Raw genomic sequence first — 14610 nt, forward strand, 5'->3', positions numbered from 1 at the left:
CCAAAGTGCTTATCCTGCAGTAAGAGTCCAAAAGGGTAGTGGTGGAAGGGTGGACAGGCAGATATAGGAGCGGGTAATGATTAGATGGTGCCTGGAAGGATGGATGGAGAACTGCATGGATGGATGGATACATGGATGAGTAAACTGGCATACAGGTCAGTGAGGAGATGGATAGATGGGTGGATGGATGAATGGGTCAGACCTCCCAACAGTGAGGAGTATGTGAACTAAAGGTAGTGTTAGTGACTCTAGATATCTTTCAGCAAATCCATCTAGGTCCAGGGGTGGGCTGTTCTGTTTGAAAATAATACCTTAGAGCCCTAGGTATTATCTACCCCTTCTTTCTACGTCTTCTAGTAACCTCACCCTAATGCCCAGAGAAGAGGGTGGACTGGCTTGAGCAGGAACACCTGTGGTCACTAGGTGGCAGGGTAAGCCTCCCATGGAGCTGGTGCTGCCTCCTAAATCTGGAGGAAGTCTGGTTCCAGACTTCACCTCTGAATCTCTCCATTCTCCACATCATACAATTTCCTTCCCAGCCTCCCTATTCCCATGCACTTGCCACCCTGGGCCCTCAGGCTCCTCCTAGCCCTCAGACCTTCCCAGCTCCCTTCCCCCTACCTGCCCAGGAGCCATCAGCCTTGAATGTGTGGAGCTGTTGTCCCATGAGGAGATATTGTGGAAAGGCGCTGTATCCCCCAAGGCATGGGGGTCATAGCCCACTCCCTGGAATTGGATTTTGGCCGAGTGCCATCCCAGGATGTGGATGGGCACCTCCACCTGGGAAGTTAGGAGGGTGGGGGAAAGGACTAGTCAGAGCGAGGCCTGCTGAGGAGGCCAGTTTCAAGCCCCGTCCCATGTTAGCCCAGGCTGCCACGCACTGTGTAGGTCTTGGCCTCGATTGGTGAGAAGATCCACAAGATCTGAGCAGTGGTGCCTGGCTGGATCTCCCCTTCAGGGTTGAGGCAGCAGAAGATGGGGTGGTCAAAATTTTTTGCCTGAACGTGCAACAGGATGTCGGTCTGAACCTCATATGTCACAGGCACCGAGCCACCGTTGTACAGCTCATATATCTGCAGGGGGTGGAGATAAGGAAGCCTCCATACAGGCTCAGGGCCGCAATGCAGAGAGCCTGGGATTCTGTGTCCACTGCGGGAGGGCAGGTTGATCTCCATAAGTCACACTTACAGTCCCAGAGCTCCCCTAAGTACCTCTGATTTCCCTTCTGGCTTCATCATCCAAGAAGTATATAACTGTATTTGCAGGCTGTGATATTTTAAGGTAATCTGTAATCTTCATTTTATTTGCTCTGAACTTACCTTTGTCAAGGTATAAGGGGACACCTAGCTCATATCCTTAGTATTGGCATTTAGGGAAATTGTCCAAGCAAGCACCATCCTGACTCTTCATCATTTTCTAGGCTCTGGTTCTAGTCACCTGTGCAACTGCCACTTTCCACATCTGCTATCAGAGGCCTTCCTGCTTAAAGGCAGACAAGGGAGAGCAGAAGGAAGGCATGCGGTCCCCCAGGATTAACTTCAAAGTTTGGGAATCACAGAACGTCCTGGAAGAAACCAGAGATCTTCTGGTCCAATCAGTCATTTTAGAGATGAGCAAACAGAAGCCAGAGAGAATTAAGTGTTCATCTGGACTGAGGCCCAGTCCTCTCATCTTGTTTAGCACCCACTCCTGAATATGCTGATTTTATTTCTCTAGCCTGGACCATCCTCTGAGCATCAGACCTGTGCCAACTTCTACTGGATAACCCCTCTTGGTTGTCTCACAAGCATCTCAAATTTGGCCAAAACCAACCTCTTCACTCTAAAACCAGTTCCTCCCTGCAGTGTATCTCCTTTTATTAAATGGCACTATATACTCCCAGTAGCTCAAACTAGGAGACCAATACACCCTCCTTCCCTCACTTTCTCTCTCTCTCTTTAAAAAAAATTTTTTTTTTACTGATTTCAGAGAGGTGAGGAGAGAGAGAATGTGAGAAAAACATCAATGATGAGAGAGAATTATTAATCGGCTCTTCCTGCCCACCCCACACTGGGGATTGAGCCTGCAACCTGGGCCTGGGCCCTGACTGGGAATTGAACTGTGACCTCCTGGTTCATAGGTTTGATACTCAGCCACTGAGCCACACCAGCCGGGCTCCCTCCCTTTTTCACTTCCCAGATCCAATCCCCAGCAAGTCCCAATGATTCTACCTCCAAAATGTAAATTAAATCTGTTCACTTCTCTCTCTTTCCACTGCCCTCTTGCAAGTCCAGGCCATCATCTGTCATCATGAACGAAAGAGGAAGCTCGCCCATAGTTGTGGGGTTTGGTTGGAGGCACAACTGGGTCTGCTGGCTCCTTGTCGGAGGGCATTTTCCATTGTCTGCATCCAGGGCCACAGGAGAGTGGTCTGGCCGCTCTGAAAGCTCCCCTGGGCACATGAGCCTTTGACTTCCTTTCTGAGGTTCTGGACCTCTGCAAGCTTGGGCACGCCCAGCCTCGGGTGGGGCTTCTGGGAAGCCAGGGAAGTAGAGGGTGACAAAGGGAAGTGAACAGAGCTTGCTGCTGGCGACCCCATCTCAGGTTGTCATTTCTCTTCCTCTAGGCCAGCGGTTCTCAACCTGTGGGTCGCGACCCCTTTGGGGGTCAAACGACCCTTTCACAGGGGTCGCCTAAGACCATCGGAAAACACATATATAATGACATATTGTTTTTGTGATTAATCACTTATGCTTTAATTATGTTCAATTTGTAACAATGAAATTGGGGGTCACCACAACATGAGGAACTGTATTAAAGGGTCTCGGCATTAGGAAGGCTGAGAACCACTGCTCTAGGCTAAATGGCCAGAGGCCCCTGCCCAGAAACACAAGGGCTTCTAAACAGTTGGAAATTTCAGAGCTATAAAATACTTAGGGAAATACTATGCCTCCCTCTTGGAGATTTTCAATGTATGTTTTCACAGCAAAGGAACCCGATTCCCTCCAACTAATAATGAAAAGCTTATAGCTTCGGGTGAATTCACGATGCAGAAAGATATCCCTCTCAAAGCAGTGATTTTTAAATGTGGCTGAGACCTATTAGTGAACAGGTCATGAAACCAATTTAGTGGGTTATGTCCAGCATTTTTTTAAAAAGTAACAGAATATAATAAACCATCAGAGCACTTTGCATGTATGTATTGATTTGTGATCTGGGGTGGGTTATCAGGACTCAGGCTCGTGTGGTTTGAAGAATCCTGTGCTAGAGGAACAAATATAATAACCTTTCTTTTGCATGGGAATGAGGCCTGGCAGAGGGTTGGGCACTGGGCACCAGGAAGCTGAAGCCTCTTGCCTTGGGTCTCTCGGGGTCCAACCTGCAGGCCCACCTCTTAGAGTGAGGGCTTCTGGAAGGCAGTGTCTTTGTCACCCTGTCAAGAACTTTTGCAGATACACGTAGATCAACAAGTAGGCCTCTTGGTGAGCAGGACAGTGTAGACCACTGACCTGGCGCGGGGGCAGTGTGTCACCGATCCGGACAGGGATGAACTGGTGCACGGTGGAGGTGAAGTGCACGTACTTCTGCTCCAGGTTCACTGTCACACCTATGAAATTTATCTGGAGATAGACAGATCATGAGTAGCATTCATCCCAGGGAGGAAGTGAAGCCCCCAGCAGAGATGCAGACCCCAGCTCCTTGGGGGTATAAGTCCCTGCTCCTCTCTTGACGGTCCAATGACAGGATCAGGGCTGGGGCCTCACCAGGATCTCCCGGCCATGGGACACCTTGAAGAGCACTGGGAGGCGATCAGTGCTGACGAACAGGTGGCTGGAAGGGAGGGCACAAGTCCAGGATGAGTCAGGGAGCTTTGGTACCAGTGGGAGAACAAACGATCACAGCACACCAGTGGCTTTGAGTTGGCTTGCCCTGGGAGCATGTGGAAGCCCCTGAGTTGGGAAGGGACAAGAGGGGAATTAAACCTCCCCTGTAGGTGGGAAGGCAGAGTCCTCCCAGGGTGGTGGCTGCTCAGGGTACCCTGGGATCACACAGTGCAAGACCAGGATTCTCCGGGAGCCAGGGGAAAGGAGGGATCTTCAGGACTGGAAGTGCAGGGTGGGCGGTGCAGGGAGGGGGGCGGCGGGGAGAAGCACCTGTATTTGAGCTCCACCACCTGCTCCTGCCCAGGACTCAGGCTCCCAGTCTTGGGGCTGATAGAGAATATGCAATTGTCCTGCACACGCATGTGGTGCAGCTCGGTGCTGTCAAACTCTGTCTGCTCTGCCCATAGCTCCAGGTCGATCTGCAGGTCACTTGGAAAGAGAAAGGCCCTGGGAGGGGGTACACAGCAGGAGGGGTGAAGGCTCTTAGTCAGAATAGAGAGGCGGGAGCTCTGAGCCCCAGGAGGGAGGGGGGCAGCCTCCTCCATGCCTCCCTGCTTCATCCCACCTGGCAAGCTGCCCCATGCATGGCTGGGCAAACGTGGCTGCTGTAGAATGTCATTGCACAAGGACTAAACAGGCATTGAAGGCTGGGCGGGCTCCCACTGTGGGTTTGGGGGCTCAAGGAGGTTGCTTATATATGTGGGTCACTTAGAGCTGCCCATTAACCCTGGAGGGTTTTCTGTGACAAAACTCCACTTGAGGCTCCTGAGAATGCCAGCAGTACCAACCCGGGCCCCGAGAGGGACTGTGTCCAGCTTGGGCACAGGGCAGAGAACAGAGGTCCCAGCAGGACTTGCGTTCTGGAATCTGAAGAAAGATGGGCCTAGAGATTAATGCCTCTGAAATGCCTGGTGCTGTAGTAAAGTAGACACTGCACTTGCTGACAAAACAAGTGACAAAGGAGGCCAAGACCATAACCTGAGGTCTGGCACAGAGATGGCCCTAAACTGGCAGAGGCTATGAACAGGGAGAAGTCAGAGGGGGAAAGAAAATGGGCAACAAATCCGAAAAGGCTCAATGGGAGTTGGAAAAAGCAAATCAAAACTTCCTCCAGTTGATCTGAAATATTTTCACATCAGAAATGTGAAGAGTTACATCCAGTGCTGTTATGTCTAGGAAGAAGAGATGCCCTCAAAAGTAGGTAGGGAGAGAAGAAGCTGCTGCCACCTTTTTTGGTAGGAATTTGGAATGAAAAATGTATATGCGCTCTGACACAGAAATTATATTTTGGGAAAGTAACCACGTGCACAACACACAAAGATGTCTATTCAACCTCCTTTGTAGTGGAAAAATATAAAGCACTGAGAACAACTAACGTCATCCAATAGAGGAGTGGTTTCATAATTTATGGCCATGTAATGGGATATTATGCAACTACTAAAAAGAATGAGCTAGATCTATGTATTGATCTGTATTTATCTAAAGGGAACGTTATTGATATAATACTGAGCAGAAAGTAGTATGTAAAATGTGCTATTACTGAGAGAGAGAGAGAGAGAGAGAGAGAGAGAGAGAGAGAGAGAGAAACAGAATAACCCTGTAGTTTTCGCTGGGTCTGTATGTTGTACAAGTGCTGAGGGAGGAAGCTCTCATCACCTCAGCAGGGCGGACTTGAAGGGGAGCAGGGGAAGTTCTTACTTTTCTCCCATCACCTTGTGCCGGTTGACTTGTTACAGGTGAATAAACAGCTTTTGTCATTTTTATCTGGGGGATATTGACCAGTGGAGATCTTGTCATTTTTGGGGTCATCTAAATAGTTTCAATACTTCCGTTTCCCTCACCGCCTTCACCCAGTCTCCCTCGAAATAATCCTGAGCCCCTTTTCCCTGCTGACCCTCTAGTGTGGGCTCCCCCATCTGGGGGCTGCAGCAGCCTCCCCACCTGTCCCCCTGCCTCAAACTGCTAATCCGTTTCTCGCTCCTAAACCCAGACCAGAGTGACAGGCCTGGTAAGTAGATGATGTCTTTGCCCTTCGTCCCAGTTTACATCCCATGGATGCTCTTGGGAAGAAGTCCAAACTCTCGGAAGGAGAAGGATTCTAGGGCCTAGACCAGCCGTGGGCAAACTACGGCCTGCGGGCCGGATCCAGCCCCTTTGAAATGAATAAAACTATTGAAAAAAAGGACTGTACCCTTTTACGTAATGATGTTTACTTTGAATTTATATTAGTTCACACAAACACTCCATCCATGCTTTTGTTCAGGCCCTCCGGTCCAGTTTAAGAACCCATTGTGGCCCTCGAGTCAAAAAGTTTGCCCACCCCTGGCCTAGACCTTGGCCCCTGCTGGATCCATCCCCCGCACCCCCCCCTCCCCCCGCCCCACCACATCTGAGGCCCTCCCCTCCCTCCCCATCAATGCTCCAGTCATGCTGGGCCCTTTCCTCTTACCCACGTACAAGCCAGGTGCTCTGTTGGAAGGTTCTGTGCCTCTCCCTGCGCTTCTCCGGAGGCTGCAGGCCTAGCTTAGTTGTAGCTTCCTCCGAAAAGCCTTTCTCACGTCCAAAACGGAGTGAGGTGGCCTCCTGTGCTGCACATATCACCCTGCACCACAGGCTTGTCTGCCCAGAGAGCCTTGCTGCAGGGCCTGGGCTCGCCTGCATTTCTATCTGAGAGCCAGCCTGGACCTGTGCCTAGGAAGCCCCAGGGAAAATTTAGCCAATGACCCACCGAGTGCACCAGGAAACAAACGAGGTTAGCAGGTTAGCCAGCGACCCCTGTAAGGAATCTCCCCTTAAACACTAGGCCCCTAGCATTCGCTGCACCCAGGGCAGAGGCGTCAGGGGAGAAGGCTCACAGGGAGTGGGCAACGGTGTGGCTCCCTGTTCCCCCCATGCTCTCCTCATCCTTGGGATTCTTACTCCATCTGTCCTGCCGGCTCCCGCCTCCAGGCCAAGTCCACACTCCCGTTTCTTGCTGGTCTTGGCAAGAATAAAACCTTCGGTTTGTTCTTTATAAACTCAGCCGAGACCAGCTAGAATTTTCAAAAATAGCCTTCTAAGGAAGGGAAGGGAAGCACAACACACAAAAAGCCTAGGAGAGTCCAGCCATCCAAGGAAGGTTCCCCGTGCCTGGGCTCCTGGAAGAAGCATAGACTGCTTCCTGAACCTCCAGTGATCTCCCGACAGACGGGCCCCGCGCGTGGGCACTCTGCCTGGGTTTCCTCTGGCCTCGGTTTCCAGCAACCTGGACCCTCTCCACAGAGAGTGGGAGCTGGCTTGCTCCTACACAAACACACACGCACACACAATCCACCAAAATACCCTGCTCCATGCCAGGACACAGGCCAGTGCCATTTTTCCTGCCCGCCCCCCATCTCCTCCCCCCCCCCCCCAGCCCTGTTGGACCTGGCTCCTGGCCACTAAAGAGCCAGTGAATGGCGGATCCAGAGCTCAAAATGGGCCCTAGGCCTTCCCCATCGGCCGGCAGCCCTGCCTGCCAAGCTTCCTTAGTCATTCAGGGCCAGAGCCCTCCCTACTCAGAATCCAGCCCTTCTCAGCAGGAGCCGCCTGGGGAGTCAGTGTCCCCAGCAACCTCCACAGGGAGGGGCAGGATAAGCCAGAGTAAGGGGCATCGCACCCCCAAGACTCTGCTCAGGCAGGAAGGTTCCTGAGCTCCCAGATGCCCTGCCTGCGTATTTTCCACCTCATCCACCCACTGTCACACCCAGGCTGGACTCCTGGCTCTCTCCCCAGCCTGACCCAGATGGGACACTTCTCTCTCACCTCCATTTAGCCAAGGAAAGTTGGAAGTCATCAAAAGGAAGTTTACTAGGAAATCAAGGCGCGTGGCAGGGACAGGGAGGAAGAACAAGAAAAAGCCCTGGCGTGGAAACGGGATGTTTCCTGGGCACAAGCTCGGGCCCCAGTGGGAGGAAAGCCAAGCACAGGAAGGGCCAAGCGTGTGGCTCGGGTCTCCGGCCTGGGCCCCGGGTGACTAGAGAAGTGCAGCCGGCCCCGGGCCAGCCTCCACCCTCCCACAGCCTCATGGGGCTTCACTCAGTCACACCTTCCTCTCTGACCCCCTGGCAGCAGCAGATCCCTGTCTTTCTCCCCCCTCCCCTCACCCCACCTGAGACCCTCTACTCACCCCCATGCAGGCCTGTCCTCACTGGACTGGGCTCTGTCAGGGGTGCCCCAGCGCCCAGCACAGTGCCTGGTACACAAGAGCTGTTCTAAGCCTTGCTGACTAAGGAGTGTGGACAGGGGCCCTAGAGTGGACAAATCTGGGGTTAAACCTGGCTGTGCTGAGTGCTTAGCCTCCCGTCTGTGAACCAGTCAGCAAAGGAGGACTTCCCACATGGCTGGCGGGAGGCTTGGAGGAAAAAGGCTTGTGAAGCAGAGCCTGGCATGCATCAGTGGATGCATCTCATTTATTAAATATTGAGATGACGGTGCCATCTCCAGCAGGTGATGCCACTACTTCCCAGCCCGTGGTCATTTCCCAGCCAGTGACAGGCCCTGCGTCCTGCTGGGCAGCCACAGTCCCACCCTGGCCGCCACAGCCCATCGATGGGGTGCCCGCTTTCACAGACGCCAGGCAGCCAGGTCTACCAGCAGCAAGTGAGGGCCTCCAGCACCTGCCCCCCTCTGCCCCCAGGCGCCTAGCTACCCCCTATTCCAGCCCTACCAGTCCAGGGGCACCACTCCGCTGTTCTTCAGGGCCAGGAGCACCACGGAGGGTGGGGCCTCTATGGTCGCTACCCCAAAATTGAAGTCAAGCTTCAGAGGGGTGTAGACGGGTGCGATTGGACTTGTGCTGTGTGGAGCAGAGAAATGGCTCAGAGACAGGAATAAGAAGAGGAGGACCTCCCAGGGGCTTGGCACTCATCGCCCTACAGGTGGAATTAGGGACTTGGGACTTGGGCAGTACTTAGGATGCCAAGCCGATCCCTGCCTTCTCCAGGCCCCTCGAGGGATGGGCAAGGATTTGGGGGGAGTTAGGGAGCCACTTCTTGGACAGGGCCTGGTGTTGAAGGTGTGGACAGAAAGCTCCACAAATATCCCCAACAGGCCCTGACCCCGCACCCCCCCAGGTTCAGCTCACCTGTGCCTGGTGGGCACCTTGTACATGAGCTCCCCGGGGGTGGGGTCACGCTCCAGGTAACTGTTGAGCAAGTCCAGGGAGAAGAGGTACCACAGGTGCCTGGGGGTGATGCCCCCAGCACTGCCCAAGGAGCAGACATCCAGGACGGAGAGTAAGGGGTACACGGCCGTCAGGAAGACACGGCACAGCTCCCGCTTCTCCCCAATGCTGTTATCTGGGGGAGAGGGATGTGGATGAGAGGAGTGGGCTCCCCTCCCGGCTCCCCTGGGGTGGGGCGTGTGGGACCCCTGGGGCCCTGGTTAGGAGCAGCAGATGTCCCGCAGGCTATGGGACGTTTCCAACGACAGCAGCCCTTGTCTGATGCTTGCACGTACCAGGCACGGTCCTAAGTGCTTCACACACACCACTGTGTTTAATGTGCACCGCATTTGTGTTCAAACTAATTCTTACTATCAGTTTTATTGGACATAATTTATATGCCATAAAATTAACCCTTTAACGCATACAATTCAGTGTTCTCTCGTATATTCAGACCTGTGCAAGCACCCCCACTATCTAACTTTAGAACATTTCCATCACCCCAAAAAGAAACCCAGTAGCTGTCATTCCCATTCTCCCCTCCCTCCACCTCTGTGACCCCTAATCTGCTCTGTTTCTATAGATTTGCCCATTCCGGACGTTTCACATACATGGAACCATATACTCTGTGGCTTTTGGTGAGTGGATTCTTTTACTCGACATGTTTCCAAGGTTCTTCCATGCGGCAACCTGAGTCAGTACTGCTTTTCTTTTCCTTGCCTGTGCACTGTTATTATCCCCATTTTACGGATGTGGAAAATGAGGCACAGGAGGTTAAACAACCTGCTATGATTACGTAGCTAATAAGTGCAGGGACCAGATCCAGTCCCAGGCAGTCTGGCTCAATTCCACACTCTGAGCCACTCTTCTTGCTGCCCTGGATGCTGTCCCCTGCCCCCGAGCAGGCTGGGAACAACTCCATTCCCCCGAGGAGGTGGCTGAGGCCCAGGGCAGCTGAGGGTTTGCCTGAGATCCCACAGTAAATCAGCACAGCTCTAACCTCCTCACTGAACCTCCACGGCTCAGGTGTCGCATACATGGGCACCCACACAGAGGTAGTTGGTATGAGAGGCACACACTAGACACCCACAGGTGCACCCCAGGACACTCACACTTAGTCAGCTAGCTCTGCCCGGACCCTCCGCATCTCCCCACCCAAGTCCTGCTCACATGGCCCTCGCCCTTTCCTCCAAGCCCTGAATCCGTGTCAGGCGGCCCAGGTACCTCTGTGCGAGAGGAGAGAGTAACTGATGGTCCAGAAGAACTGGGCCCGGTGGTTGGGACAGGCGGTCAGACAGATGGTGTCCTGGGACCAGGGTGGCATGCTCCCTTCTGTGTGGTCCAGCTGAAGAGCTGCTCAGGGATGACCCAGGTGAGGTCAAGGGCAGAGGGCCCTCAGTGCAGGTCAGAGAGGCTCTGCCTCTCCTGCTGCACTCCAGATATCCCCCCGGGGCTGGCAGAGCACTGGCTGCAGAGTAGGCTCTGAGCCAGAAAATGGGGAGCAGAGTCCCTCCTCCCAGACCAAGACAGAGGGCATCTGTCTTTGTGTCATTGGCATCTCGCTAAACACTTTGATCCACCTAACAGCCTGTGAGGTAGGTGCTGCCATTAGCCCCGCTTTACAGATGAGGAAGCTGAGGCTCAGAGCGGGCCAGCCCAATGCCATGCATCTAGAAAGTAGAAGCACCAAGGTTTAAGCTCTGCTTTGCCTGCCCACAAACCGTGGTCTGATTAACCAGTCTTAACCAGTGCCCGCCTCCTTGGCCCCAGCCCTAGCCCAGGCCAGTACCAAGGGGGTCGTTGCTGATCCTCTCAGGGCTGTGCTGCTCCAGGAACAGGCGATAATCGAGGGTGCAGTTGCCTTCGTTCTGGAGCACCAGAAACCTGGACTGCTGGTTGTTCACCACCACGTTCCCAAAGTCCAGCTCCTTCTCCTTTGCCTGAGGGCCAGAGTCAGCCAGCCAGGGTAGGGGGCTCCCCCAGCTCTGGCTTTCCCACCCCTGATTCCCCAAGGAAGGGCAGTTCCAGGGGTATGGGCCAGGGGCCAGAGGGCTCCCATCACCTGCCCTCTCAGTGTTGGGTCCCTGGGGTACACTGACCCCCAGCACCCACCCCAACCCACCGGGATTTTCCCACTCACAGAGATGGTGCTGGTGATGCCCATGCCCACCAGCCGGATAATGTAGTGGGTGGTGGTGGGGGGCTTAGCGTTTGAGGGCAGGCCGGCTTCCCAGACCCACACCCCCACTCGGAACAGGTACTTGGTCTCCTCCAGGGGACTGAAGGTCCACGTCAGCGTCTGCTGTCACAGAGATTCTCCCTGTGTGGGGTCTTCGGGGAACCCCCCCCCCTCCACGCAGGCTATCTGAAGTCCCATTGCAGGACATCAAGCGATGGTAACCCTTCCTGAGTGTTTATCTTACACACACACTATATATCATGTTACTTTCCAAAGCCTCTCAATCCTTTGTCCCCACCAGGGAAGTGGTATTATTTTAGTGCCTCGTTTTCTGATGAGAAGCTGGAGATTCAGAGAATTGGGGTAACTTGCCCAAAGTCACACAGTGGTGAGGGTGCTTGATGGGAGCTGGGTGTGAACTCTCAAGGCTGACTCCAGAGTCTGTCTCTTGCCTTGCCGATTACTACCCCTACCACGTGTTAGTGGTTTGTGGCCTGTTTTGGCCTCCCAACTAGTCTTTAAGGCCCTAGACTAGGATGCTAGCTTGGGTCCCAGCCTGTGCTTCCCTCCAGACAGCCACTGGGACCTCTAGGAGTCCCTTTCCTCACTCCTGGTCCAAATCCAGCTGCTCCAAACCACCTCCCAGTGAACTCACAGTTTTGGGTGACCATGGGTGGAGGGTGGACTCACCCCTGGGCAGTGGCATCGGAAACCCTGGTTTAAGTCCCAGCTCTGCACCTCCTAATTTATCATCTTAGTGAATGGATTTTCTTCTTTAAGTCTTAATTCTTCTTTACAAAATGGGGAGTGATGATAATGGTAACAATCACATCTACTTGTAAGACTGGGGGAGGTGACTATGGATTGAATAGGAGGTGACTATGGATCCAGTGGGAAGTGCACATAGTAAGCCTGGCCCTTGAGAGGCATGAGTAAGAGATGATGGTTGAGGTGAGGATGGCCTTGGGCAGTGGGGCAGGGAACTCACGAGGCTCTCATTGGGTTGGATAAGCCCCCTGGCGGGCTGGGCGGTCAGCATCTTTCGGTACTGCTGGGAGACCCTCCACTCAAACTCCAGGGGCAGACGCGAGGGGTTGTGGAAGGTGAAGAGGCTGGTGGAGGAGCAGCCCACCCGGGTGGGCTTGAAGAAGATGCTTTTGGAGGTGTCCAGCTTCAGCTGCAACGGCTCCTCCCGGCTCTGTAGGCTCACCTCCTGGAGCCAGAGGAGGGAGGTCAGTACCCTGACTTCACCCTGCAGCCCTGGATCCCCTGAATGTCCAGGAAGCCATGGGTAGGTAGCTCCAAGGAGCCGAAAAAGGCCCCACCACCACCCTGGGCCCATGCAGCTTCTGTCGAAGGCAGAGTAGATTGGGACTGACCCAGATGATTCTTGGAAAGAGCTCAGGGACCGATGGTTCCACCACCCCAGACCCTTTCTCTGGCCTGGCCCTTTCTACCACCTGCAGATAGGAGTCTTGTGTTGCCTTGCTCCTTCCTGTTGAAACTCTGAATCCCTTTTCTTAACCCGGACCCCATAAGGGGCCTGGAGCGGTGAGAGAGCTGCTCACCTCCCTGCCATGCACTTCCTGAAGGAGTAGCAGTCTCTTGGCTACTTTAAGTGAGCTTTAGAGGCCAATCCCAGCGTGTGGCTTTGAAAAGGGAGCAACTCCAGACTATGGCTCACTCCCAAGGACCCAGGCCCCTACTCCTGACTCCTACCTTGAGATACTGGGGGTAAAAATTGAACTGGAAGTAAAAAACGTGCTGTTTCCAGGCGTTGCCCTTGGGGTAGGTACAGATGAGGAAGATCTGGTGGGCCCCAGGGGCCAGGAGGCCCGAGCTGGGCCGCAGGGAGATGTCTGGGCTGCTCTTGGGGGCCAGGTTGAAGGTCAGCAGCAGGGAGCCTTTGTTGGTGAGGAGCAGGCTGCGGTAGGAGGCCTCACTGGGAGACACTGCAGGAAACAGCTGGGTTGCGAGAGAAGAGGGACCCATGCTCAGATCTACAGGCCCTCCCACCCCTGACATACACACACTCAGGGAATGGAGAGAGGCCACAGCTTGGCGCCAAAAAATGCTTCAGTCCTCCAGAGACCTCCAGACAGGGAGATGGAGTGACCATAGGAACTGGCCCCAGGAAACAGGCCTCCAAGACCTCTCCTCAAGGTTAAGGAAGAGTTCTTTCATTTTAGGGCACCCTCAAACCATCTTTTGGAAGAACCCGCTTTCAGAGGTCCTGATTCAGGAGCTCTGGGATGAGCAGCTCCTTCTAGATGATTCTCCTGCAGGAGGCCAAGGGGAACCCCACTTTGAGAAAGTGAAAGCCCCAGCAATCCTAGCAAGGGCTCATTCTGTGGTGTCCTACCCCTGACAGGTGTTCAGTAAATGGGGCACAGACAAACGAAGGAGCTGGAGCATTTTAAACCCAAGTGAGAGGACAGGGGTGTATTTCAGATGGAGCAGGCACGGACCAGCTGTCCAAGCCCCAGGCTCTCCTCAGTTCCAGGGCCATGGCCCAGAAGAAAGTCCCAGGAGAAAGTCCCCAGGGACTGACGGTGAGGAGGTTGGGACAGCTAGAGAGGGTGCTGGGATGCGTTTCTCAGACGATCAGAAAAGGGAGAGGGATCTGCAGGCCATGGCAGAAGCCAGGCTCTCTGCCTACCGCCCACTGCTGCTGGGCCATGCTCACCTGGGGGGCGTCCAGGGAATACTGGGGGATGTGGTGCTCCAAGCCAGCACTGTAGCTGTGGCCTTGTGCCCGAAGCGTCAGGCACCAGGAGGGGCACACAGTGCAGTCCTCCTCAATATTATTGAAGCTCTGCAGGACCTGCAAGGGGTGGGGGCGGGTCCACAGACAAGCTCAGAGTCCTGTGTCCGACCCTGTGTGGCACCTCAGCTTGCCCCCCTGCACTGCAGGAGTCCTCATCAGGCCCCTCCTGCTGCAAGCCTGGCTCCCCACACTGAGCACTCAGCAACCGCCCTTCAGTCCTCACACCAGCCCTAGGACATCCTGGAGAAATGTGCTTAGAGAGACACTGGCCAATAGAAAAATGAGAGCCACAAATGTGAGCCACAGACATAATTTTGAAGGTTCTAAGAACCACATTAATAAAGTGAAACACATGAAATTAATTTCGATTATGTTTTATTTAACCCAATAAAATCTTATTTCAACATATAATCAGTATATGTGATTTGCGAAGTATTTTACATTCTTTTCATGCTAAGTCTTTGAAATCTAGAATGTCTTCTACCCTTAAAGCACATCTCAACTTGGACTGGCCACATTTCAAGTGCTTGGTGGCTCCCTGTGGCTGGTGGCTGCTGTATCGGGCAGCACAGGGCTAAGCATGCAACCTAAAAATCTGACATGCTGCCTGGCTGGTGTG

At 53.8% G+C, this 14610-nt stretch overlaps 1 protein-coding gene across 1 annotated transcript in view; it reads right to left on the reverse strand.

The window, feature by feature from the left end:
• Window positions 1–14610, reverse strand: part of CFAP65 (cilia and flagella associated protein 65) — a gene marked incomplete at its 5' end in the record, with an annotated part of 34268 nt that overhangs the window by 5882 nt on the left and 13776 nt on the right. Inside the window, 13 exons of the mRNA XM_081096001.1 lie at window positions 622–780; window positions 882–1073; window positions 3489–3599; window positions 3744–3810; window positions 4134–4310; window positions 8551–8679; window positions 8968–9181; window positions 10270–10398; window positions 10835–10985; window positions 11186–11344; window positions 12213–12437; window positions 12944–13189; window positions 13911–14048. Of these exons, the coding sequence (XP_080952127.1) occupies window positions 622–780; window positions 882–1073; window positions 3489–3599; window positions 3744–3810; window positions 4134–4310; window positions 8551–8679; window positions 8968–9181; window positions 10270–10398; window positions 10835–10985; window positions 11186–11344; window positions 12213–12437; window positions 12944–13189; window positions 13911–14048 (2097 nt within the window). The remainder of the gene's footprint in view (window positions 1–621; window positions 781–881; window positions 1074–3488; window positions 3600–3743; window positions 3811–4133; window positions 4311–8550; window positions 8680–8967; window positions 9182–10269; window positions 10399–10834; window positions 10986–11185; window positions 11345–12212; window positions 12438–12943; window positions 13190–13910; window positions 14049–14610) is intronic.

This window comes from Myotis nattereri, assembly GCF_964212035.1.
Source record: "Myotis nattereri genome assembly, chromosome: 7".
NCBI lineage: Eukaryota > Metazoa > Chordata > Mammalia > Chiroptera > Vespertilionidae > Myotis > Myotis nattereri.